The following is a 26934-nucleotide window of genomic DNA, read 5'->3' as shown; positions in this document are numbered from 1 at the left end:
AGTAGTAACAAAGTGTTCTTACGCAAACAATTTTATAATTGTTCGGATTTTTCTTTAAGTGTAGTAGAAGCTGGGAAAGTTAAAACATAAACATTTGGTCAAAAGCAACGTTGCCTTCGAGACCGCAGCTTCCTTGTGTGACCGGAAAAAGCATCATTTCCGCTTTCAGAAGCGCCAAAAGGAAAACAAAACGTTGGTCCAGGTCGCACTGACTGAAAATATGCAGATTATGACATGGTGAGGAGCAATGGGTGGACTTTTGGACGAAGACACAACGGTAGCAATTGTGTTAGTGTTACCACTGACGCTGAATTACAGCACGTTGATGATATTGATATTAATATTGCGGTTAAAGTACCCACCACCCCCATTACAGTGAAGGCATGTCTGGCATACAGTGTGGACGCAGAGAGGACTTGTTTTACTGGCAAGTAGTGACTTCGGGCAAACGGGTTATTCTTATATCCGGGGAGAACTGGGGAAGAAGAGTTCCCTTTCGATGCGCTCTTTTAACTCAAGGACATGTCTGTTACGGCAGCTTATCTTTTGAACAATAATATCACTAATTAAAGCCACTACCGATCAACTGAAATCTAGGTGCTAAAAGGGGAACGTAATGAGCATAAACAAATGTTAAGTGGTATGTAAGAAGCCAAGACTCAACCAAAAAATGTTTGTGGACGTTTTTATCCTTCATTATAAAGGGTGCCTTAGTATATGGTACCCTAATACCAGTAAATATACGTTAACTTTGTACGTATATGATGTTTTCATGCAAGTGGGTATGGGGGTATGGTTATATTAAACTGAACTGAAGAATAGTGCAGACCCTGAATCATCCTTTCTGCGAGATGAGACAGGCTAATGACTGATATATTTATAATTGATAACTATAAAATAATATTAAATTAATGTGAAATGCACACATTTGTATATCAGATGAAACTTGATATATATATATATATATATATATTAACTTTAAAACCTTAAATAACAAAGTATCAGCAAGTTAATCCATTGTGAGTTTACAAATCCACTAAGTGCTGCATACATAATGTTAGTTGTGCAGCAAACATATAGGTAGTAATAAAAGGTACAGTTCATGTACCTGTAAACTGACATTTTTATTCTACTAAAGGATCTGAATACTTTCTATAGCACTGATTGGAAACAGCAGTATTACAATATGCCCAATCATGTATATTTATTGTATTGCACATTGGTTTTGACACACCTTTTTTAATGAGCAGGTGACTCTAAATTTTTTACTGGTACTATTTAATTTGTAGATACAAAACTTTATATAATGGCGTTTTATTTTTGTTTTTTAGGTTGAAGAATCGCAACATAATTAGAGTTTGTACCAAGTCTTCAGTCAAAATGGAATTGGTCAAGTGTTGCATGTGAGTGAAAATTAGCACTTGAAGATGAGCAAGTGGGGTGACCGTCTGAAGAAGGTTGAGCAGCTTGCTCAGTCTTTCCAGCTGCATCCTCTGACAACACCCTACAAACCCCGACTGTGGCCATGCCAGCCATCCTCCATCTGGAAACTATTCCCTCGTCAAAGTTTGGCTATTGGCTTCGCTCAGAGCTGCAAAGAAGTATATATGATACTCCACTACCTCATTTATAGACTTTACATCCTGTATGTGGAAGGAGAACTGCTGACATATGTGTGTTAAACATTTTTAGGTTGTACATGTTTTTGCACTTGAAAAAGAAAAGGCTCCTCAGGGTCAGCGGATCTACCTGGTAACAAGTTACAGTGAGCTATGGCATTACTACAGGTAAATACCAGTTCTGGATTTTAAAGTGAGTTTGATCTTCTCTTGTGGGTTAGAAAAGAATCCGTCGTTTAACTTTAGCGCTTGCCTTTTTTTTTCTACTAGGACTTACACTCAGTCCTTGATGCACTGTTATGAGGTGATCCCACAGGGTGCTGTCTGCAAACTTTACTTTGACTTGGAGTTTCACAAACCTTCAAACAAAGGATTGGATGGGAAATCTATGGTTTCTATGCTTATCCAGGTAGGGAATATTTTTGTGTCCTCATTTACCATTTAGTACCCTACTTGGCTTAACACATGTAGTTTCAGCAGCTTGCTGTATGCTTCACATACTTATAAAAGTGTCAGACAATCAATTCTTCTCAAAAGTGAAATTTAGAATAGAAGAATAAAATGTCTTTATTTTCATTGTGCAACAAGATTTAAAAGTGCCATAGAATCAAATACCTCATATATAAAATTAGCATAAAACATACAAATAAAAGTAACATTAAAAAAGCAGTGCAAGCAGAGACCCATCAGCCATACACGGGCATACGCTCTGTTATTACATTCATCCCATATTGCACATTATCTGTGTTGCTTAGTGCTGAGTGTGGTGACTGCAGTTTAGGGCTGCAATTAATGACTATTCTGATTGTCGATTAGTCATCGACTATTAAAACGACTAGTCGACCAATCGGATTATGTATCTCATAATTATTAAATGGCTCTTATTTCACTTTCAGCTTTTAAATCTTGCATGAAGTTGTTATGTAAGTCCAACGTGCCTCCCCTTCAAGTGTTCGAACATTGCAAACATACTTCCGTGGTACACAAGGTCCGCTTTACAAATCTCACATGTATTTAATTTATTTTGTAAGTTTAATGTGAAGTGGTCCCAGACTTTTGACGACCTCTGTCACCGTTTTGTTCCCTGGTCCACTGCCATATTTTTCCCCTGAATGAATGAAGCTTTATTGTCATTGCAACAGGTGCAACGAAATTTTTTTCCAGTACAAACCCGTCCAAGAGCAGACAACAACAACAACATGTAGAACAAACAGGATCAGGCAGACTGAGGCAGCAGCGGCCGTGCAGCGCGCCATTTTCACAGATGGAAAAGATAACATGAGGGAGAATAATGGGAGGAGGCTAGAAAAAAATGGTATCTCTACATTGGGGCTTGACGGGCCCAGTGTAGAGATACAAAAAAAAACACAGCTCGGTACATAAAAGCACATAATTCACAACATTCACAACATAAGAAACGCATGGCAGGGGGGGAGAGGGGTCTCTCATCGCAGCTAAGTGTGGACGCTGCTGAACTGGAGCGCATCCAATCAACCTGCCGCCCGGGAGTGGAGGGGGGGGTGGGTCCTGCAGCTGTTTAGAACAACCATCGGGTCAGGTTTCCACAGTTTGTGTGGTGGTAAGAGCAGTTTTCCTGAAGTGGGCATATGCAGGGATTAATATCAGGGACAACTGGTCAGACTGGCCCAGATGTGGTAGTGGTCTTGCCCTATAGCCCATCCCGATGTTAGAGTAGACCTTGTCCAGTATAAGTCCTTGTTCTATAATATTTTTGTTTATTTTTGGTGCTATAAATACAGAAATATGTAGTTTTTCATTTGGTTTATTCTTAATTACAAAAAGGGATGTAAGATGTTGACCTTACTGTGCATTGTGTTGACAGTACGTCTGTGACAAGCTAATGGAGGTTTATGGGATTGAATGCTCCGCAAAAAATGTCCTTAACCTCGACTCCAGCACAGAGGAGAAATTCAGTCGACATCTCATCTTCATCCTTCAAAATGCTGCTTTTAAAGACAACATACATGTTGGTATGTTCAGTCTTATGCTAAAGAAACAATTTTCTTTTCACACATAAAATATCAGAGATTCTGACCTTTTTTTTTATTGTTATAATTAATATTTTTATTAGGAAGGTTCATCCATGCAATTCTTCAGCCTATCCTGAACAAGGCTAAAAGTGGAAGCCATCTGGATAAAGGGAGGAATTCACTGGCAGAAAGCAATGAAACAAGGTCTGTTTATTTAGACTTGTGAACTTGATGGTTTTATGGTTTTTCTTTTATCACTTTGTGTAATTTACTCAACAATGTGCTAACAGTGGGACACATGTTGATGCTGAGAGAAAGCCAGCAATAGCAGACATGAAGGCCGAGAGCCCACAGACGAAAAGGCGCAAGCAGGAAGAGAGAGACCTCAGCTTCCTTCTGGTGAAAAACAAAGATGGCCAGGACAGTTTTTTTGTTGATCTTGGTAAGAGGAACCAGAAGCATATTTGGTCTTTTGTCCTTGCACTTGCAGTCATTGACAAATGTTGAATTATCTCCCAAAACGGTTGAAACATATCTAATCTGAAACTGGTTTTTATTTTTTTTAATAAATCCATTAAAATTCTCTGTTGATGTTCTCTCAGTTTAAGTTCTCAGGACAATATGCTGCCTGGCCAAAAAACAAAACAAACAAAAAAAAAGTCACACTTTTCTCCTCAACACCGTTTATCCTTTAAGAGATGAAAATGACAAATTTAAGAACAGATTTCACATTATTCTGATCAGATGTAATAATTATAGGCCCTCTCTTTTCACACTTAAAATATAAATTCTAGGGCAGGACTTTGACTGATTCACTGACATTACTGAGCACAATCAGCTGACTATGGGGTTGCATGTTGGTGCTGTCGTCTGAGGTCTGATGGTGCAGCAGGCAACTTGCTATTTACCTTTGCTTTCAGATTTTAGTTCACTTGGGTTCCTTGTTATTTGCTTTGTAGTAGCTGCCACATAAGCAGCTTATGAGTAGCCACGGACAGGAAAATATCATTTTGAGTTCATGTTTTACTCAACTAAGAGCACATTTATGTACATTGTGAATTTTTGAAGGCTCACCAAAGTATTGACGCTGTTCTCTTTTTGCTATTTCTTTCTTTCCATGGCTTATCTGTGACTCTAAAAAGCCACTCTTAAATCAATAACAGTCTCAATGGACTGGTTTACTGCATCATATTTTGTTGTAAAAAATAGCTTGTTTATACAGTACCTTTGGATTTTAATAATTACCATTTACACAAACAGGTGTCTACACCAAGAACAGAAATTTCCGGCTGTACAAATCATCAAAAGTGGGGAAAAACGCTGCGTTTACTGTGTCAGAGGACAACGAGTTTATTGCCAAACCCAAGAAGGGAATTTCTGCAGAGGAAAGTGTTTTTCTGGCTTCCTTAGTGTGTAGTGTGAGGTATGTTTAAACACCCTGAACTCAGTTTTCTCTGTGCTTCAAATGCATTTTTCAAGCTCATAAGTTTATCTTCATATGTAAAATCAGCTTCACAGGTCAGAAAATTCTTACATGGGACATCCCGGAAACAAGTGGGCCTAAAAGTTCAGCACCTCATTGTCCGCAGGAATCTTCTTCACATCCAGGTAACGCTGAACTAAAACAAGGGATTTTCTCCCTCCTTATGTTCATTTCATTGTTGATGTATCTGAGATCGAAAAATAACTCTTCTGAGTTATACACCTGTTGGACACTTCTGTACATAAATTGTAAATATTTTGTAAATATTCATAAAACATTTTTCTGGTACGTTACTGACAGGGACATTTTCTGGATGCCAATCATCCCCTTACCAAGAAGTGGACAACTTTGTGTTAACCTTGGTTAGAAAGGATGGGATTCAAGGAAGTGAGTGTTTGGCTATAACAGGAAACACCTCAGCAAAATCCATGTTGGGTTCAATTCATATGTGAGGAAACAAAAAAATTTGTGTTTGGGTTTCCATGCGGCTTGTTAGAAGTTAAATGAAACCGTTAAATGTGTATAACACAGTTGTTGTTTTTTTTTTCCTTAAACAATAACTTAGTGTTTCGATAAGTTGTCATAAGCATCTTGTAAAGTGTGTCTTCATTTAAACCAGTTGTATGAGGTGTGTATGAATCCTCTTGATATTAACACTGTAGTATAAACCCAACAGGCATCAGGAGATGGAACTACTTTGCCTCAGACCAACTTCTTGTCTATGACATTGCCAAATACCGCTGGTGTGAGAATGCCAGGAGGTTTCATAAAAGCAACAACATCATGTATGTAATGCGTGTCTCATGTTCTGACGGCTGTCTGCGGGTCAGCAGTTTTTCTGATGATTTAATCTCAACTTCCTCTGCAGGATCGTTGTGGATTTAAAAGAGGAAGTTTGGTGCCAGAAGTGTCATGATCCTGACTGCAGAAACTTCAGGTCCTCAAGTATGCCGTGACCCTAAATGATATTTTTAAGATAATTAAAGGAAACGTTATCTGTGGGGTAGTACATTTCAAATGAACACCGTGCTGTTACAGGTTACCCACTTCCACCAGAGATCAGTGTCAGCTACATCCTGACGTTGGTTAGTTTATTTTGAATTTTTTGTCCTAAATTCAAGGAATTTCAACCTGTTCTTTGCCAACACTCAGCATCATGTCTTCTGCTCACTGACAGGATGACGAGGATCAGGCTTACTTAATGGATGATGCTGGTAACTTTGAACCCAGCCAGGCACAAAACCAGGCCCCACAGAGCAGCACATGTCCAGTTGAGCAGAGTCCTGGTGAGTGGGGAGATGAACGGGACGACCAGGTTTATTTAGAGAGTCTGAACAACTATGAACAAAACAGCGAAGAGATCTCGGACCAGCTTCTCTTTACGTGTGTTGCAGACTTCGATTCCCAGTAGAAATGAGGTTTGTGTTATTTTACTGTGCATTCTTGGTGATTAGTAGCTCTTACCAACATCCTATTCAGTATTTTGACTGAAAGTAAAAATGTTAACCATCTTAGCTGGAACAGACATGTTTTATTAATGTACTGTAAACATGCTAAACTGTCTGCAGGTGCAGTATTATTAATCAATGAATCGTAAAATAAAAAGTAAAATACAGTCCAAATCTTCTGATAGGGCTTCATGGGATACATAATTGTTGACAAATACTGTAGATTAAACACTTAAATGTCATTGTCACCATTTAAGAACTAAATTATAGTGTATTTAAAGTAATTCTTTATTATTTGAAACAAGCCACATATTCATGCAATTTACAGACAAACAAAAAAAAACAAAAGAAGAAGCAAAACTGGTCCTAATAGAAAACAAAACCTAAAGACACATTTCAAAGAAAGTATTTATTTGTTTCATCTGACAAATAAATATCCTATTATTTCTATTAGCACTGCACATTTGCCCTTTTCCTACCATAAGAATCATGAAAACACAGTATGGCTTGTAATATGCGAGTCTTCCATATGATTAGATGTAGAACAGCCATAATGTCCTGTTTGCTGTACAGCTGAAATGAAGACCGACTTCATGGAGCATCAGTAAAAGACACGGAATTCATTAAGAAAAACTGGCTTCTTGAAATGATTTATAATACCAGTGTTCATTTTTTCCCAAATACTTGTGCAATATACAAATGACACTTAAAGATCTTCATCCTGCAGCCTGTGGTACTGAAATTAGTAAAGGGCACTGCAATGGAGTTTCTGCATGTACAGTACAGCAATATTTAATATATTTACACACCGCATTAGACGAAAACAACCAAACAAAAGGCACATGAACCCCAAGAGACTGTTAACTAAATTCTGCTCTGAAATGAGAAATGATTGAAGTCAGTTGTTTAGCCTGCAGCACTGAGACACATGGAAATGCAGGAGATTACAACTTAATAGTATCAGGCAAGGTGCTCTGCATACAAATATATTTTTGTATCACAAAATATTTACAGGTTTGATGATGGATTTAAATATCAACTTAAATAGATTACCAATACATTAAATAGCTCAGTATATAAATAGTTGATATTAGTCACTGTAAAAGTATTTTAAAATTTTGCTCCCAGGAATAAAAACTAGAAGAAATGTTTTCAGGGGCTTCACACTTCTGACCATGAAGAGTCAGACATAATGCCAGTAAAGGCAAGAGGAACTCCCATTTCCCCTTTTTCACTCTTTAACCTACAAGTCTAAGATAAAAATGTACCATTGACACGTGTTCTGGATTATTCTTCACTAACTTATAGCAGGGGAAACAAGGCTGTACAGTTACTTATCAACAGATTGATAGTGAATTCTCTAAACTGAGATTCATTGTCCAAATTGTTTGAAAGCAATCCCTAGAAAATTATTTTCATTGGTAGAGAAAAAGCAGAGAATCTCTGCATAAATGATTTGGTTGTGTTGACCTCTGTGTAGCACAAACAGCTCACATCTTAATTCTGGCATAAAGTTCGTCAAGTTGTTCTCTGAAGCGGTTCCTAAGCTCGGTCCTCTTGGCCTTCAGGGTGGGAGTCAGCAGACCGTTCTGGACAGAAAACATCTCGGGATGTAACGCGATGTCTCTTACCTGATGTGGGGGAGGGAAATGACGTATATGAATGACATGAAATGAAAAATACTCTATTAAATCCCAGGGGGGAAATGTTAATTTTAGAAATGTCAGACGGAAAAAGTAGGGCTGCTGAATTATTAATTATTAAAATAATCAGCATGTCAGCTATTCTGATAAATAAGAGTGTCAAAAAACACTGACTGAAGCTGTAGTTTACAGAGTATTTCTAATTGTATAAAGAAAACAGTGAAAACGTAAAAACAATAGTAAAAAAAAAAAGATCTTACAAAAGAAACTGGGCAATTAAAAGTTTTAGTTTTGATTTATAAGATGAGAAATAACTGGATATTTTTTTGTTTTCTTTAATAGTTTCTTTAGCTAAAGGCTAGTTTAAAAAAAAAAAAGTCAAATGTGAAACTGGTCACCTGTTCAAAAGATTTGAGTCCTGCTTCTTTGCCCAAATTCAGGATGTCCTCCAGAATGGCTGCTTTCACATCCTAAAAGAAAGTAGGAAATGTTAGACATGTCTGAAGAGCAGAGCTTCACGTTCAGATTGTAGCTTTAAAAAGTCCAACCTTGTTACTGCACAGTTCAGAGTAGGACCCTTCAAAGCCCTTTTTCTTGCCCCAAATAGGTAAAAAGTCTGGATCAGGTACCACTATCCCCACCAAGCATGCCTGAAATATTACATTAAAGAGAAGATTATAAAAATGCAACAAACTATTTGCAAAATTAGCATAAATACAGAAAAAAATGTGTGTTTTCAAGGACAAACCAGCTTGGACTAATAACTGACCTGTAAGCTATCACCATGAACAAATATCTGAGCCACTGGATCACTGCGGTTATAAATGGTTTCTATTTTCTCTGGGGCGATGTACTCTCCTTGCGCCAGCTTGAAAATGTGTTTCTTTCTGTCAATGATCTTCAGAGTGCCATTCTGCAGTATATTAAAGGAACAGTTTAGGTTTAAACATGACCCCAACGACCTTCAGGTTTTTACATTAGCTATGCCATTCCTCCTGTTTTTACTTACAGGAAGCCATTTCCCAATGTCTCCTGTGTGTAGCCATCCATCCTTGTCGAGCGCTTCCGCTGTTTTCTCTGGGTCTTTCAAGTATCCCTTGAATACATTTGGTCCTTTGACACACACCTAGAGCAACAAAGGTTTCAAACATCAGCCATTGTTTACCAGTATTACCACAGTAAGTGCATATCTGTTGCTATCAATGATAAGAATGTAGTTTTGGAAACTGTCTTATTCAAGTTTTTTTTTTTTCTTTTTTTCATTAAACGTGTTGTAAATATGAAGGCAAAACAGATTGTGAACAGTTTTAAAAGCTTCTTAAGTTTGAAAGCAGGGAGACTTTGTAAAGCTTGTTTTGTTTAATGTATAAAGAGTAAAAGTTTCTGAATTAAATACACTGACAGTGTTAAATGTAATAAAATCTGTCATTCAAATACAACATTTGTGGAGTTTACAGCACAAAAACAAAATGAGTGAAGTTTGTTGTCAGGCTCTGATTTCATCACTCATTAAGGACAAATTTTCTCAATTTGACATTAGAATAATGAGAAAAACAAAAACTGGAGCCTACAGGTGGACGCTGGGGTGGTTAAAGGGCAGAAAAGCAAGCAGCATATAAAAGCAGCAGCATTAGTTGCATGTAACTCCGGCAGCGTCAGTGGCAACAAGTATGAGGTAAGTTCACAGCTTAAATAGACCGCCCAGATTGGATGGATATGTTTGAAACGAGCATGTTACAATATGAGGCAGGTCACATGGAAAACAGCAGAGCAGCTTAAGTTGCCTGCAGGAAGTAGCTCACAGGGGTTGCTTCATTTATGTGGCCTGTAAGTATTTCTTTTGTTTGGTTGCACAGTGGCAATTTTATTTGTATATGTTATGTTCAAATCTCTGTGTTAGTACATGAATTCTGGCCTGCTGCATTATGAATACGTTTCAGTTGTCCTACTGATTTCTTGGATAATACTGCAAATAAACCGTTAAATTAATCCATCTGTCTCGATATCAATACAAGGACCAGTTTCTCAGAATCGGTTCAGGATAAAAAATGTTTAACTTTACATACTTTCTATCGCTTAAAAAAATATTTGTGCTTCGTTGATAAGTGCAAAGACAGCTCATGTTTTAGCATAAATTAAGTGCTGGGTATGCTATGTTAAGAAGCTTGTTTTTCTTTATTTATTTCAATATAAGCCACAAAACATCCCACAATTCCTGTAACCTAAATAAAAAGTTCTGCAAAATTATACAGCTTCTACAAAAAAAAAAAAAAGAAAAGAAATAAGAACATTAATTTAATTCACAATGAATGCATGTGACAATAAAACATGCTCCTCACCTCTCCCTCACCATTGGCTGCAAGGTAATTCATTTCTGCCACATCCACAAGTTTTATCACGCTGCAGGGCAGAGGAGGCCCAACGTGACCTGTGGACACAAAAGTCAGACTATTTTCATGGTGTAGTGCAACAGTGTCCTGCTCACATTTTGTACCAACTACATTTATCAGGAGCAGAACATCATTTCCTCAACTGAAGCTGTAGCATCAGATTTGAACTTTTACCTGCTGACCAGTCTCCAGGTATTGACATAGAGCAACCGGCCGTGCATTCAGTCTGACCATAGCCTTCGTAGAACTGTAAAAGGTATGATGATTAACAGTTACTGTTAGAAAAAGAAAAATATTTACAGTTTTAGAGCAAATGGAAAAACTATCATCAGCCAGTAAGATGGACATGAATGTGACTCACCTGACAGCCGAGAGCAGCTCTCAGAAAAGTCAAGATGGTTGGGGACACGGGGGCTGCTCCTGTAATCATGAGTCTCACACGACCGCCCAGACTCGCCTGCAGAGTGCAAAACACAGCAAAATTAAAATAGTACACTTAAATTGGTTTTGTCTCTATCAACACTGTAATCCCTGACTGTCTCACAGAGGACTACAATTTCATTAAGGGAGATAAAAAATCATCTTAGCACTATAAAAGAAGTCTGTAGTGAATTGGCTAAAAAAAACAAACAAGGGAAGCCTTAAGGTGGTGTCATGTATACCTGTACTTTTTTGAAGATGAGTGTGTCCCACATGCTGTCTTTTCTGACCACCCCACTTTTAAGCTCTGACTCTTTTCTTCTGAAGGCAAAGTCCAGCAGCCATCTTTTGAGTGGTGTGTTAGCCTGACTGAAAACCTGGAGAGAAAAATCTGCAATTACTTTTCCAGACAACATGTGAGGAAGGTAGCATACCAGAAAATTGTACGTAAGGTTCTACAACTAAAGAAAAGTTGGGAAATAAATTTGAGTAAAGGATAAGGACAAAATAAACCACAAAAAACAACGACAGACTTACTCTATCAAACATGCGATTGAGGAGACGAGGGACGACGGGAAAGACTGTTGGCTGCAGCGTTTTCAGATCGTCCATCAAGAGTCGAATGTCCCCTTGAAAGAAGCCAATCCGTGCTCCATGAGCGAGGATGACACCCTGAGGAAAAAACATGTTGCTTCTCTCAACTATGGTAAATAAAATATGTGACATTACAAGACGGCCCTGTTGTTCTCTTAGTGAAACTAAATGTTTATTGCCTAAACTTCTTGCTATACTGAAGGCTATATATACACTGAAGACCAAAACTTACAGTGTCACCCCACAAAACTAAGGTGGCATAAACAGATGCTGGAATTAGTTGAAGCTGAACTAAATAATCCAGATTTCAGAGATGACATAGTCAAACAATATTTAACTCCTTATTTTGAGGAACAGAAACACAGGTCATCTTGGTGTTATGGTTTACTAGTAATAAAAAGAAGCTAAAATCTTCACAAATGCATTAATGACTTAACTAAGAAGAATTTAACTGTACAGCTGCAAGCCTTATTGGCAAAGTTTCAAATAAGCAAAACTTTGGAGCACATTGTTTGGCAACATGCCGCTAAAGAAAAAAACAAAAAAAGAAAACTCTAATCCTTATAAAAAAAAAAATTAATAAAAAAAAAGTCCATTGAGCCATATTAATTGAAGGTAAGTAAGCTCACTTCATACCTGCACGACCCTCTCAAACATGTGAGCTAGGGGGAGATAGGATACATGAATGTCATGGAGGGTCAGCATGCAGTGTACCTGCAGAGGATACACAACAAAACACATGCATGTATGCAAGTCAAGCACTCAGCTAGTGTACCTCCACCACCCTCTCAAACATATGGGCCAGAGGGAGGAAGGAGATGAGCACATCTTTGAAGCTGGGGTTCAGTGTCCCCTGGACAACAGCACAGAGGGAGTAGATGACAGGACATAAAGGAGATCAGAGGGTCAAAAACAATCAAGATGTGTTTCACACGTCTCAAAGCTCAAAGCTGTGGTTATCACAAACATGAACTAGCAACATTTTAAGACTAGATTGTCTTACTGAAACTGTTGATGGATTTTCAATTTCTTCTTTTAATGATATTTTGTTTAGGGATTATTAACATTGAAATCAGACATAACACTACTTATTTCTTGTAGAAACAAACATACAGAGGAGTGGGAAGTCCCCTTTCACTTGCCCCTGCGGTTCTTCTCTCAGCCGTTAAGTCTCACCAGTAACAAAACAAGGGGGCTTGCAAAAGCTTGTTGTCATGGTAACATATTTTGACTTTAACATATCTCATAACTCCTTCTGAAAGTCCTGTAGGAGTGTCTGTTTACCTCTGTTATTTTAATGAATGCTGCGGTGTTGGAGATGATATTTCCATGAGTCAGCATTGCACCTTTGGGGTTTCCTGAATAAATAAATAAAAAAATAACGAAAAGAATTTAGAATAACACATGATATAGAAAGTGTTAAAACTATTAGTTTTTACATACCTGTGGTTCCAGATGTGAAGCAAACAATTGCAAGGTCATCTGGCTTGGGAGGCTGTAATTAGATAAAATAATAATACTTCATATAACCCTACTTTTGTGTCATACAAAACCCAGCCTCTCTCTTAGTTGCCATTCTGCTAACTCAGAAATTTATCCATGCTGAAACAAAAACTCATTGTACTAATTTTGGAAGAATTAAGACTTTTTTTTCTTATGTATTCAAGTACTTGAACTACTCACCAGTGGTTTTTGGTGGTTGGCTTTACCCACAGCCTGGAAAAAATAAATAACATTCCATAAGTTTTACCAAATCTGCAGGAAGTCTGATAATAAACTGTTTTTAATGCACAGCTCATCATGGCCTAATTTCCATTTTGTTCTAACTTAAACATGTGAGTAACAAAGCAATAACTACTTAGTTTTAGGAAAATATTCAGAGGCTATGTGTTGGACAAAATAATAATAAAAAAAACAAGTTAGTTTGCTACTCTTACCTCAAAATCATTTATACTCAGAATTTCAATGCCGCTCTCCTTTCCCCGGGTCACCAGATCACTGTCAAAAGCCTCCATGAGAACAACTGTTTTCACTGTTTTTCCTTGCCCGACTACACAGTCCAGAATCATCCGAGCCTTTTCAGGTACGTCACAGATCACTGTTGAGATGGCAGCTGAAATGGAGAGGACTAATTAAACACTTAATCTTTTCAGTGTCTGTGTCTACAGCAACATGATTATGCTGCAGGGTGTGTGTGGTTAATGTATGACAGTTTGATATTTTTGTTTATATAATACCTTTCTCAATAATGTAGCCAATGGCCTCTGTGCCAAGTGTGTCATAGAGTGGAACAGCCACCAAGGAGTATGTGTAACATGCCAGTTCTGAAATGGTCCACTGCAGGAAAAATAACCCAACATCATGATGAAATTTAATTTAGTTGTTAAACACATATTACATTCAATCATGCTGGTGATGTAAATATGAGTGAGTGGAAAAAAATTATTTTAAAGAGAAAGTATGCAATTGCAACTATGTATTGCATGACGTACAAATTATAAAAATTTATACTTTACAACATTAGCAAATGTTTTACACACATATTTCAATCAGCACTTGCATACCAGTGCAAAACATTTCTAATCATGGAACAGAATACAGGAAGTAAGACACAAACAAAGACACTAAATAATCAACCCAACAAAAGTCCAAATGTTGTAGATTTCCTTTAGAACAATTACAGGTGCAGGATGTCTCTATGCTTAGCACATCTATCCAGAGGGATTCAACCCACTCCTCGAGACCAGTGTTTCCCCAACTCAGCCGTTTACATTGTTAGCACCACGCCTTCAAAATGCCGCAAATTAAATCGTTGGCATGGACGTCAAAATTTCTTAATTAAACCTGCACTGCCACCTCCAGAAGCGCAGCAACGGTAGGCTACTCTGCTCTCAGACATCTGCTGAGCATGCAGAGCGCAGCCACGGGGAGAGAGTTGGGGCCTAATTAAACTTCATTAGTTAAACCCACAGCCAAGATAAATCCGACAGAGGAAAGGTAGGTGTTTCAGATGAGCCTGTTAAAATATTTTTCGGAAAAGCTAAAGGCAACCGAGGAATAGAGTTTTGGTCAGAGAACCGCATCAATCTGGTTCCTAACTAGATTCATGCTAAATGCTGATGTTGATAGCCTATTCACAGACTTGAACAGATGTGAAATGAAGGCAATTTGTACGTAACTTATTCGATTTACTAATGTTTGACAGGCAGGAGTAGCCCAAGGGTTAAGTGCAGAACTGTGTGACACAGGTGACGTAGAGGGAGCAGGAGAGTCAAGTGGAGAACCAGGGGGCGTGAGTGGCGTAAGAGGCAGGAAAGCAACAGAACATCCAAAACATCTAAAATGTTTAGTTAATTTAAATGTTTAAAGTGTGTGCTTCATGTCCTTGTTTCATTGAAACATTAGTATAGTATGTATTCAGCACCAACCATCATTCTTTCAATTCTGACCAATTTCTCAGGCTCTACTAATGACAAAAATACACACAGCATGATGGTGCTGCCACCATGCTTCACTGTGAGGGGTTTGTGCCACATGTGGAATTTTCCTTCAAGACTAACAGGTTCAGTTCTGGTTTTATCTGAGCGGAGTATCTTCTTCTGGGTATTGTTGGTCCTTTTTTGTTTGTTTGCTTTTCCTTTTAGTGCTGGTTTTAAGCAATGGTTACTTTTCCATAAAGAACATCTTTGTTGAGGCAAAGACTTACTGTGGTCCCATGGACAGACACTACGTTTCTGCTGTGGAACTCCTTTAGGCTTACCATCGGACAGCGTGTGTGTCCATTTATTTTTCTTTCAGCAAACTCTAACCTGTGCCTCTCCAGTAGTTTGCAACACTACCAAGCAAGTAGCTCAATGAAGACCAAGTGGCCCTGTGAACAGGTCAGGGACAGACTCTGGAGCCTTTCACAAATGATCCCTGTATTTATACTGAGATCATGTATTACATAGATTTCTGTGTGACTTCTGAATGCAACTGGTTTTGACAGATTATAATTCAGGGCCTCAAAACAAAGTTGTTGCACACATATGCACATACCACGCCCAAGTTTTTTGCTTGTTTGTAAGTTTTATAAAACTTTTTTTCTTTTCTAAAGTGGACCTTCGTTCCATTTTAACCTCACCGACTGAATATTTGTGTTGGGGTCCCATTACAAATTATAATGCAGCAAAACAAAACAAAGAACCATCCAAATAAATGCACCTCAGGCAGCACTACATCATGAACAGTTAAGTATAAAACATTGTATTAAAGGTGCTAAGGGGCACATTTGTGTTACCTCTGGTCTGTTCTGGGAAAAGATGCCAACGTATTTGTCTCCTGTGTGAGAGTGTCCTCTATGAAGGAGGGCAGAGCCAATGTTCTCGGCTCTGTCAATCACCTGACAAAAACAACAGACCCATTGTTAGATTTCAGTAAGAACTGGATATTTGTTTACTTGGTGCAGTTCTACATTAACATGGCTGTAGGCAACATTCACCTCTTTATAAGACTGCCACTCATATGGTTGGTTTGGTTTCCTTGATCCGAGACAAGGGCCATTATCTGCCAAAGAAAATAAAGCTCACTTCTCTCTTTTTGCTGCCTTCAGGTAGTTTCCTGTTAAATTTACACAAAAAATACACTCACTTGATTCTCTGAGCCCTCGCAGGAACACCTCATATACTGTGCGGGCATCGTTGTAGTAGTGTGTCATGACCTCATGATTCTCGTTCATGACTGATCCTCTGGCATGTTCTCCTCCCTACAAGGAAAATAACATCCACAAAGTAATGACCACCAGACATCTCCAGGGCTCTATGCACTTTCTGATACCGCAGCACTTTTGTCAGCTGATTGGGCTGCAAATGACAACATTTTTCACCCTGAAATACAAATATCAACAAAGCCCAGTTCCCTTGCACAGCCAGCTTTAATTGTGAAATTTTTATTGATGTAAATGTGGAATGGAGTGAGGATGCCATAGCTTGTAATTTGAGCACCTGCACCAATATCAGCTGTGATTAAGTTCCTGAAGACAATCCAACAATCATTCCTGCAGATGAAGTCATCTGGTTAGTTTTCTTTTCTACTGTTGTACTCTGGGCATGCTAAAGTAGATGGACTGTTATTTCAGGGCATTTTATACTATTGCCATTTAAGAGTGGAAATAAAATCAGAACCCATATGCACCCAGTATGATTGGAGACGAAAAGAGTTCACTCACTGGTATTTCCACTGACTGCAGTCCAAGATCACAGGGTGGTTTGAGGGCTCTTGGCCGAGTGGCAAACCAGTAAGTTGTAATGGCAGCAAAGGCACCCATACCCATGAGTGCATTTGTGGGGAAACCTCGAACATACTGCCGAACGTCATCCATCTCAGGAATCCGCAGCTGTCTTAAGACCTCCTGAGCCTGCATGGCTGTTCTGCACTGACCCTGCCAAGAAACAGAGAAAGGAACGTACAATTTGGAAACTTGGTCAGATGTCATTACTTCTGCATGAGTGTTTCAGTTTCATTCAAGCTCAGACATTTGCATAAAAAAGCAAGTTCCCCATCACCTTTAACCAACAATGACTTATTCCTTTTTATACAAGACACTACGCTAAAGTCCTGAGCCTCGCTTCGTCTTTATATTTTGCTTCCAAGGAACCAAACTTGCTTGTAATCTTTTTAAGTGGTTTAAGCAGCAGTTTTCCAGGCTTTCTGAAGGTCTTTCATAGTTTTTGTTATGATGTTGTTGTTTTTTTGTTTTTTTTTTGTTGTTGTTTTATTTCACTAATTTCAGTCCAGTTCTTGGGACATGAACATTTCAAAGGAATATACTTTTGTTTAAGCCAATTAAAACTGACTTTTAACTCTTTTAACCAAGAACAGATTTAAAATAGTATTTTTAGGCACTTCGTTATTAACAGAGTGTCTCAAATACTTAATCATTTGTTCCAGTTGCTTGGTTTGCATCTATAAAAGTGACAAGGATAACATAGTTTAATAGGCATAACATTTTTCCACCATAAGGTGATTCCCAAAGATCATTTATTATTTTACCAATTAGGTGAAAACTTTGCATGTCTGCACTGTGTGCTGTCTATCGACAAAAATAAGAGAAAACTGTACAAGTGAAGGACAAAAACGTGGCAGGAATGAAAAAAAAAAAAAAAAAAACCTGTCTACAGAAGATGAAGAGTATCTGAAAGTGTCTTCGTAGACAAAAAATCCTGCAAAGTCCTGGCACAGAACCTGACAGATACATCACTAAAGCCTCACTATAGATGTTCTTCTTCCTCTTTAGAAGTTATTCTCAAAAAAAAGGGAAAGGGATCAGGTATACACAAGAACTGGACTCAAAATCAGTGGCAAAGGGTCTTATGGAAAGATGATCATCACCAGAGCCTGGTCCTAAATATTATTGAATGGAATCATTTTCACAGAGAATTAAACAAAAGAAAGAAAAATATCCTTGAAGAAGCCTGGAAAACTATTCTTGAAAACTACTTAGGAAAATTCCAAGAAGGATTGTCTATGAGAGTTCAGACAGTGATGAAAAGTAAAGGTGGTCATATTGACCTTAAAGGTTTTTGAAATGTACATCCTCTGTTTTTGTCTTATGTTATTTCTATTTATATCTGATGTTTAAATAAATCCCTGCACCTATTTCACCGTTTTCTTGCAACACAATAAATAATGGGTGGCGAAGAAAGAAGCTGCCTAACTTTATTAAGAAAGTATATTGCTTTCCTTAAAATCTCACTTTAATCTTTATTTTAAATGTTACACTAAAACCTTTATTATGCTGAAACATTTAACAGAACTTATTTAGTGCCTCTTAAACATATCTAGGTTATATAAAAGAGTAAAATAAGTTTCTTCTACACTCAAACATTCATACTTGCCTTCTTATTTCAAACTTGGTGATCAAACACCAATAAGGAAAATGGGGGTAATGTGGGGTTCAGTTTCTTACTCCAGGAGACTTTGATATGTTGAGGGGCTTAAGATTAATCCACTTGGAAGCGAACCACTGTACCAGCTAAGCTGCCGACTATCTTTGTTAGATTAAATATTCCTCAATGTTCTGGTCTACCAAATCCATGGCATTTTGCATTTTGGTTCGATATTATTGTTGGATAGGAATGGTGTAGAATCCACTGATAGCATCTTGACATAACAGCAGAAAAATATCAATGTTTTGGCTTTGCAGCCTTCCTCAGTACTCATCTACAGAGTAGTGATCTTGAGGAAAGCTGCAAGGCCTAAAATGTAAATCAATAAATCTGGACACATATTGAGTCAGTGTCTGTTTTGGAAGTTTTTTTTAATAGCTTAAGATGTTTAAATATATTTTAAGTTATCAAAAATGGTCTTCTTAATACATAATACTCCTCACTTTTGAATGTGAATAGTCAAGATATGTAACATAACACCAGTGGGTTTTTAAAGAGATGAGTGGGTTTTTTTTTTGGCTGCCTTTTATGTTTTCTGTGAGCTGCCTTTGTAAAAAAAAAAAATAATAATAATAATAATAAAACAAAAATAACTCACAAAACCAAAACATTTAAGTTGGTACAACTAACATAAAGTCAAATAGCTGAGGAGTGTGCTGTTAATGGATGTTTGTTTGTTCATTTTTCAGTTTTCAGCTCTTTTCATGCTTACAAAAAGGAAGATATCCTATTTAACAGCTGTCCACTTGGAAACAAAGACACAGGAAGGAAATATGAGTCCACACTAGTTTTCTAATCACAAGCCTCAATGGAGTCATACAGACACGACTACAGACGCTGAAGCACTTCTTTCTGGAGAGAAGAAAAGCTTTCTGCTTGGGATTTTTTAGAGATGAGCTCACTGGGCAGAAGCCTTAGTCTTCCAGGACCACGACATATGGTTCCATTCTGCTAAAATTTTTATATCATGGTCAGATATGCCAGATTGAGAGCAGCTGGCGAGACTTTTAATTTCACATAAAATTAAACTAGTTTAGCCTCAAGCAGGGAAGACTAATTTAGACTCTGTAATATATCTAACTTGCAATAACTTTTAAAAATAGACCTGTATTAATTAGTAGTGCAGTCCTCATTCACATCATGTTTTTCTCAAATCGGTTCTCATTCGATATCAGCCTCTTGGGACATTCAGGTCAAATCATTTGACCTCCAGATTGAAGGTAAATGAAGTGAACAGTCATGGCAGAGGTAACAATTGACTTCTCACCTACTTCTATTATTACCACTGTCCCCATGGCAAACTGGACTAATCCCAACTGGGACAAAGTACAAAGAAATGATACCAAACTTATAATTAAAACTTAAATATGACAGACTGGTTCTAAAATGAGATTAGTTGTAAATGTAACTTTACAATTTAAACCATAAGGCACCGGCCTTTGGTCAGATGTGTTTGACCTTCAGGGAAGAAAAACTATATACAACACTTAAAAAAGGTAAACAAAACCATAAGCCTCATAAACACTGTCTTACGGGTATTACCATTATCCAGTGAAATAATAACACCCCTCCTACATCAACTTTTCAAACTCAGCTAAATAGCTATTTAGGCAGTTTAGCTTAGAGCAGTGACAAGCAGAAATAAAAGGAATCTCTTTACTCACAGTTTTAGTGTATAAATGACGAAAGTTCGAGACTGTGTCCAAATTGGAGAGGTGCAGTTATCTGAAAGTGCCAGCGCTACTGCAGTAGCTATTAGAAGGACTCACACTGACCTCTAATAGACCTCCGAAGTTCTCACAACTATGAATAGCAGAAACACGCCCCCTTTCTAAGAGAAACACAGACTTATGACACACCACTGTCTAACTACTACTGCTCAGTGCAGTTAGCAGGTTAATCAAAAGTTGTTTTTTTCCTTAAATGCAAAAATATGCAAAGAGCTGTTGTACAAGCACGGCCCCATGTTTGTTTAAAACTAGTCTTTCAGTGCTGAGAGCCACGAATGTAAAGAGAAAGATGAATATGAACAAAGTGTTCTAAGTTCTAAGCATTTTTTCCATTGATGTTTATCAGATAAACAGAGTATCCGAGCACATTCACCTCAAACTGTCTATCTTATCATATCCTCCTGACTACCAGTAGTTCAAATTTGTCCTCTGTGGGGGACATTTGTAAACTTGTAAATTTGTGAATATCTCCCACCCACTGCATTCTACTGAGTTAACTCCTTTTGCTATCTACAGAGGACGTTTAGGGCTTTTCAGTGATACCAAATGTGAAGGGGTGGGGCTTTGGTACCTTTTGGTAACAAAAGCAATGTGATTGGACAGTATTTTTTTTCCTGGTAGTCAAGAGGGTATTATGTGGATTAGTGTGTGCAATTTTGTGTCCAAAAAGCTATAATGCATACAAGAAAGAGACGTACAAAAAATTCAAACATAATTCTGTATATTCTACTTGATAAGTGACTTGACAGATCACCTCACACCCCTACATTTTTTCCACCTTGTGTGCACTAACATTGACTCACCCGACATCCGCGTATTCGAGTCTGAACATGTGTGGAAATGCCTGAGAAGTTATGGTTCCCAGTTAATTACCTGAGAATATTCCAATTTTTTAATGAATTTCCAACAAAGATACAGTTTTATAGGGATTTGCATATTTTTTTGCTCAACCTGTCAATTACAGCAAAAAGAGAAAAAAGTATTCAGCGCATAAATTAAGTGTTCAGTTTAGTATACAGAAACTGAAATGAATATTTTTAGCCTCATAGCACAATTACCTAAGTCATTATTAGCCAAACTGTGACACTTGCTAAATAACTGTGCATCATCTGAAAATCTTAAAATATGATTTGGTAATTATGCATAAAAGACACACACACACACATGTATATATACACATACACATAAACATATATATATATATATATCAGTAAAATACAGATGAAACCAGGTTATATGGTACTTATAAGCTATGCAAGATAAATAAAAGCTAAAGTATTCATAAGTACTTGTGCTCTAAACTGCGACTGTCTATAAAATGAATAAATTTTACGGTGTACTAATTTAAAATGTAGCAAGCTTTCCACAGTTACTTACAGCACAATAGTGCACATATAGATATTATAACACATAAAGTAGGAGCTGTTAACACATGTTTTCCAAGGTCAGGAATGTCACAGCTAGACTGTGCTCAACATTATGACAGACCTGGGGAAGAAACTATTTTTTTTGTTTGTCTTTGATTTTGCAGCTCTGTAGCATCTGCCTGAGGGAAGCAAAACAAAAATAAATACAAAGACAATAATTAAGAATAAAAATATTGCACATATAGATATACCAACCAAACTGGTGGAGCTATTGTTGTTTTGGTTTATTCACCTCAATTTCAGCTCCTTCATTACTTATTTTACATTGTTTTTTTAATTCATAATTGCATTGACTAAACCATTTCAGAGAGGTTTTTTCGTGTTTATTTGTTTGACCAAGGTAGTCAAGCTATTTTTTATTTATTTATTTATTTATTTCTGTTTCATTTTCAGCTCTTTATTGATTTACATTGGGCATTATACTCCTACTCGCACTGAATGAACCAGGAGAATTTTTGTTGTACCTTGTAAAGCTTATTTGTTAAGATTAAGATTGTTAAAGTTTTTTTTTAAATTGCTGTACAGGAGCACAGTTGTTAAATAAGTAATTCATTACATTCATATCTGTTTGTTTTTAAAGATTAGGAAAGAAATTCCAGTCTGATATTGCCACAAAAGATCTCAGTCTCTTCCACATAATGAGACACAATTTGATAGGTAATTCAGCATCATTTCTCTGTGTCAATATCAGACTGGTATCGGCTGGTACAGCCAATTTACTCTTGGGCCGGTGCGCCAGTCAAAATACATAAATGAATAAGTGGGTAAGCAAGAATGAAGCAGGAACGGGCCTGTGTAGTTAACCATTTTAAAGCCATAACTACATTTCTTTTTTATTCTTATTCTCTTGCATATTTATTAAATACATTTACTTGGGTTATGAAATGTAAAGAATTAAAAGGAGGAATAAAATACCAGAAATAATAACTTTGGGGATCCTGTAATGTCTTCTAATGTTTGGTCTTCAAAGTATTAATTTCACAATGAAGACAGGTAACAATACTGTTATCCATGTAGTACTTCAAAATGCCATTTTTTAAGTTTTCATTGGCTTATCAGTTCATCTAATGATAATCAAAAAGAGGTTTCCATTTGCAATTTGAATACATATTTTCCTTTGTTATGGGTCCTGATCATTTTGTTTATTACTTTACAGACAAGATAAGAGCGAGCGATAAATAAATAGACTAAATGACAGTGGAAATTAGCGTTAGAGTCGCACTCTAAGAGCATGTCCTGCTGTCAGGTGGGCAGCAGCAGGCGCATGCCACCCGTGTCATGCTTGGCTAACAGTTGTTGGAGGTAAAAGGTACCCCTACAATCTCCGCCCACCACTTCCCCTGTCCATACTTGGCCTGTGAGGATGGCAAGCCAATAGCAGAGCAAGTCCACCAGTCACACCACACCCCAGCACACACAAGACACTGAGGGGGGGGGAAAAAAGTGGGCACGCAGGAGGTTTATTTGACACATAACAGAACGTGCAGACAAGCTGGGAGCAGCTCGCAGGCACATTACGGATCAACCCCAGCCAGGAAGTTACAGCAATAAAACCCATAGTTGGTCAGTCAAACTTGAATTCCTCTAAAAATATCTTAGTTCTTCTTTGTGGGATTTTGAATTTAGACTAAAAGAGACATCTGAGTGGCTTTAAGAAGCTAGTCTGCTTGAGCGTCAAACGTCAGGTCAAGCTATTTAAGCTCATTATTTCAACCTTATTGGTGGAGGATTAACACATAAATCGTTTAAACACAAAACATAATCCCATCCTGACACGATGACCACTGTCAAATCTCCGAAGTAGCTTTCCCTCAGCCCATATGTGAATTTAAATAACACTGAGCATGCAGAAACAAATTTTGTCTTCAAGAAAATAAAATAAAACCAGCAGTGTAAGTAAGAGATTAAAATGTCAATATTTGCACCGTGGTTTGTCTTTGGAAGACTTGTGGACTTTTTGCCCGTAGTTTACACCTTTTTTTCTGGTATCTGAAATCAGGGGGAAATTGTTTTTTTTTTTAAAAAAAAAGTGAAGGTGAATTCAACAATTATCTTTGTAAATTGTATTTATCAAATGAAACCAGATGGTTTCAGTAATAATAAGGGAAAGTTTCTGTAAGCTGGAAATTTTTAGATTATAAACTGAAAGCACAGTTCATAATGTGCCTATTTATAAAAGGATGACATTTTGATCATGAGTAAGCGTGTCATTATCGTGTAAAGGAATACTTATTATATCATTAATAAGACTGAAGTCTGTGCAGCCTTATTGACCTAGTCACTAATATAAATCAAATGCTCCTTTGCAACCATGTAGGTCAGTGATTGTTGCAGATTCTGCTATTAAAATAGCTCAATAAAGAGGAAGACATTTTTGCAGCCAAAAGCCAACTCAGGGTTTTTGTGTAACTTCCTAACACACTGTTGAACATATTGCCACATAATAAGTACTTTTGCTTTTAAAGAGATCAAACTACAACCACCCAATCTGTAGATGAACAGAAACATACAGTGTCTCAGGACTGATGGTGTTTGTCAGTCACTGGTAATTCAACAGTTTAATTGGTGTAGCATGTCCTGAGCAAGGTTAGAGATGAGTCAGCATATTTATGTGTAAAAGCTTTGACAGATGGATTTATAGCAGTATAGCAGATTCTTCCAGGAAACAGATTTTTTTATGGTGGGCAAAAAAAAAAAAGACTCTCTTGTGTGAAGTGAATACTCTTTACTGGGTATGGCAGAGCAGCTGACAGCCAGCAACAAGTCACAGAGAAACAGCCTGATTGTCACCGCGCTGCTTGTTGAAGCTCATGTGGCTTCAGTGTGACGTCTTTCGTGCACGTCAACACTCTTCCTGACTCGTGTCCATCCTCATCCTGCCACATTCAACTCTGGTTTTAGGAGCCAAAGGCTGACCTTGCACAAGACAACCAGGTTTCAGACAGCAGGTCCTGACCCACCCCCTCAATGAAACCTCACACGCTTGGTCACATGGCAATCCAGCACAGAAATGTATGAGGGCTGGTGGTGGTGGGGGGTGGGTTCTGAAGTAGAACAAAGTTCACACCCATCAACAACTTTCAACACAGCATCAAGGCACTCAGTCTTCACAATGTGAAAGAGATTATACCATCACTGTAACAGAAAGGTACGATATGATCTGAGGTGACAGTCAGCTGTTTCCGTTTGATTTACATGAGAAAACACAGTGGTTTGTGTTTTAACTATAAAGTTGTAGGAGGCAGCCTGTTAGCTTGGTATAAACATGCAAGTACAACTAGCCAGGCTCTATCTGGGTCAAAAGCTGAATTTTTAGACCACCAGAGTCAACTTGGTATCATGTCTAAAAACACTTGTTGTTATGGCGTCCTTCCAGTAAACCTTCAGCACTTCACAAGAAATTACATGAAGCATACAGTGCTTCAGTACACTTCAAGAAATCTTTGGATACAAGGCCAGCTAAGGAAGAATTATTTCTAAACTGAAGAATCAGACAGTCTACTGAATGAGAAAGTCATTATCACTGCAAGTCATTATCTGATTCCTATTCTATTTAGAAGCTAAATGCATGGTCTTTCAAGCCAGATATGTAATTTGATGCCCTCACATGATTCTTTCCAACTCATCCCAGGCAGTTTCAAGACATCAGTAAAAACTGGTTGGGGTGAAGTTTCTAAGTTATTATCTGTAGGCTGAAATCTTGGTCTTTAAGGTCACATGTCAGGGCAGATTGATGTGTAAACATCAGTCCTTTTTACCTGCTATCTAACCCGAAACAGACAGAAAGGCTTATACTGGTATTATCAAATGATCAAAGCACAGCAACAACAGGGTGGTGGCCCAAGCCCTGACTAACAGAACCACAAACCCTCGCTCTGCTTGCACTTAAAAAAAAGCTCCTTTTATCCTCTGAGGAAACACATGATTGCATCTGCATGGTCACTTTGCTGCTTGTTAAATGTGCATGTGACTGTAGTGTCTGGTCAAAACAGTGGTAGTAGGAAGATGACAATTACACACTAGAAGCGCATTCCTCAGATTCCTGTGAGAGGAAGTCTCCATGAAAAGCCTGGGGAGCTAGGTGTATCTCTGTTCTGCACCCTGGCGCCACCTCAGCCCAAAAAAATGTACTGTGCATCATCTTCAGAAAGACTTATAGAGACTGGGTGTGCTAACTGACTAAAGTATGCGATTATGTTGAATTTAGACATTTTTTTTTCCTTTTTACAGAAGAGGTTGATGGCCCAAAACCTGATAGAAAACATGAATAAGTGAAACCATCTGCCTGTTGCTCTTTTTCTGCGGTGTGTGTGTAACATATGGCACACATGCTATATAGTACTGCATGGTTTACCAGTACTCACTTACACACACGCATGCACACACACACGCTCACAGTTGTGAGAAAATGTGGCGGGATGCCAACAACTGACAAATGAACAAGAAGATAATGGTTACATTGTTCCTTTAACTTACTCCTTATTATCTTTAATTAACAAAAAAACTGCAGGATATTCGTTTATGGTACAAATATGGGATATGAGCAAAAGAAAAGTTTCCACAGAAAGTATCAGAGGAGCGTTTCTTTACATCTCCGATGCAACGTGTCCATATCCGTTTTCATTTCATAAGACATATGCGCAGGTTTCAGCAAAAATACCACCAGAAAAAGACGAGCGCCCTTTTCCTCGTTAAAACCACAACGCTGCGCACGTTGTTAAATGGGGCGGAAATTAAAATACGACATATAAAAAAAACACAGCCTACAAAAAAAGCGGCTTGCTCATGATGTATTTCAGAGAACAATGAAAAAACAAACAAACAAAAAAACAGCCTTTTCTGAGGCTCTCAGTTTTGCCAACACGCCACGCGACTCGGCGTCCACCTACGCCTGAATATGTGAGTTATGCTGATGTTGTTGTACCAACCTGTGTGCAGCTGCAGACTTGAACGTGATTCTTGAGGAAGAAGCTATACCGACAGCGGCAGTCTATGTTTAGATGAGCTGTGAGCTGGTGAAGCTCTCAGCCAATCAGAAGCGGCTTTACGTGCAATACTGTCTAAATGTTAAGAGGCGTCTGCTTATTGGCCAACGTGTCGTGACATCGATGGCTTTAGCTACATAACACCCTGAAATTATCTCAATTTTGCAGCATAACTATGGTCTAGGTCAATTTTACTTAAATGTGATTGTTGAATGCTAAAACACCAAACAGCTGACATTACGTTGCAAAACAAGACAGCATTTCTGATCCCATTTGTC

General features: G+C 37.8%; 2 protein-coding genes across 5 annotated transcripts; one reads left to right on the top strand and one right to left on the bottom strand.

The window, feature by feature from the left end:
- Positions 1-9334, top strand: primpol (primase and polymerase (DNA-directed)). 2 transcript variants are annotated; one of them, XM_041983003.1, is made up of 15 exons: positions 1-237; positions 1332-1601; positions 1693-1787; positions 1890-2028; positions 3463-3610; positions 3712-3814; positions 3901-4052; positions 4871-5033; positions 5121-5218; positions 5394-5480; positions 5770-5878; positions 5962-6038; positions 6132-6178; positions 6271-6511; positions 9196-9334. In XM_041983003.1, the coding sequence occupies exons 2-14, from the start codon at positions 1428-1430 to the stop codon at positions 6502-6504; spliced, it is 1626 nt and encodes a 541-aa protein (XP_041838937.1). In that variant the 5' UTR covers positions 1-237; positions 1332-1427; the 3' UTR covers positions 6505-6511; positions 9196-9334. The 2 variants fall into 2 exon arrangements, with proteins under 2 accessions (XP_041838937.1, XP_041838938.1); XM_041983004.1 differs by lacking the exon at positions 1-237 and adding an exon at positions 261-277.
- acsl1a (acyl-CoA synthetase long chain family member 1a) lies at positions 6518-26686 on the bottom strand. 3 transcript variants are annotated; one of them, XM_041983002.1, is made up of 21 exons: positions 26600-26686; positions 16795-17007; positions 16218-16332; positions 16069-16133; positions 15868-15969; positions 13826-13925; positions 13526-13701; positions 13272-13304; positions 13032-13083; positions 12873-12946; positions 12225-12302; positions 11532-11666; positions 11237-11371; positions 10936-11031; positions 10749-10821; positions 10524-10612; positions 9194-9310; positions 8954-9097; positions 8733-8834; positions 8583-8654; positions 6518-8172 (listed from the first exon to the last, which is right to left on the bottom strand). In XM_041983002.1, the coding sequence occupies exons 2-21, from the start codon at positions 16987-16989 to the stop codon at positions 8032-8034; spliced, it is 2094 nt and encodes a 697-aa protein (XP_041838936.1). In that variant the 5' UTR covers positions 16990-17007; positions 26600-26686; the 3' UTR covers positions 6518-8031. The 3 variants fall into 3 exon arrangements, with proteins under 3 accessions (XP_041838936.1, XP_041838935.1, XP_041838934.1); XM_041983001.1 differs by lacking the exons at positions 12225-12302; positions 26600-26686 and adding exons at positions 12364-12441; positions 20179-20323; XM_041983000.1 differs by lacking the exon at positions 26600-26686 and adding an exon at positions 20179-20322.
- Positions 26687-26934: the final 248 nt, after the last annotated feature.

The sequence above is a fragment of the Melanotaenia boesemani genome, chromosome 4 (assembly GCF_017639745.1).
Source record: "Melanotaenia boesemani isolate fMelBoe1 chromosome 4, fMelBoe1.pri, whole genome shotgun sequence".
Lineage (NCBI taxonomy): Eukaryota > Metazoa > Chordata > Actinopteri > Atheriniformes > Melanotaeniidae > Melanotaenia > Melanotaenia boesemani.
The sequence above is the reverse complement of the archived record's forward strand: the minus strand, read 5'-3'. Positions and strand labels throughout refer to the sequence as shown.

What these genes read in the sequence shown, in the direction of transcription:
- acsl1a (XM_041983002.1), bottom strand. Translation starts at nt 16,989, where the DNA reads ATGCAGGCTCAGGAGGTCTTAAGACAGCTGCGGATTCCTGAGATGGAT. An exon ending in TGGCTACATTATTGAGAAAG is followed by an intron (nt 13,702 to 13,825) that starts GTATTATATAAA and finishes TCTCCATTTCAG; the next exon opens with CTGCCATCTCAACAGTGATC. An exon ending in CTGAACTGTGCAGTAACAAG is followed by an intron (nt 8,655 to 8,732) that starts GTTGGACTTTTT and finishes ACTTTCTTTTAG; the next exon opens with GATGTGAAAGCAGCCATTCT.
- primpol (XM_041983003.1), top strand. Translation starts at nt 1,428, where the DNA reads ATGAGCAAGTGGGGTGACCGTCTGAAGAAGGTTGAGCAGCTTGCTCAG. An exon ending in TGGTTTCTATGCTTATCCAG is followed by an intron (nt 2,029 to 3,462) that starts GTAGGGAATATT and finishes TTGTGTTGACAG; the next exon opens with TACGTCTGTGACAAGCTAAT. An exon ending in TAAAGACAACATACATGTTG is followed by an intron (nt 3,611 to 3,711) that starts GTATGTTCAGTC and finishes TATTTTTATTAG; the next exon opens with GAAGGTTCATCCATGCAATT.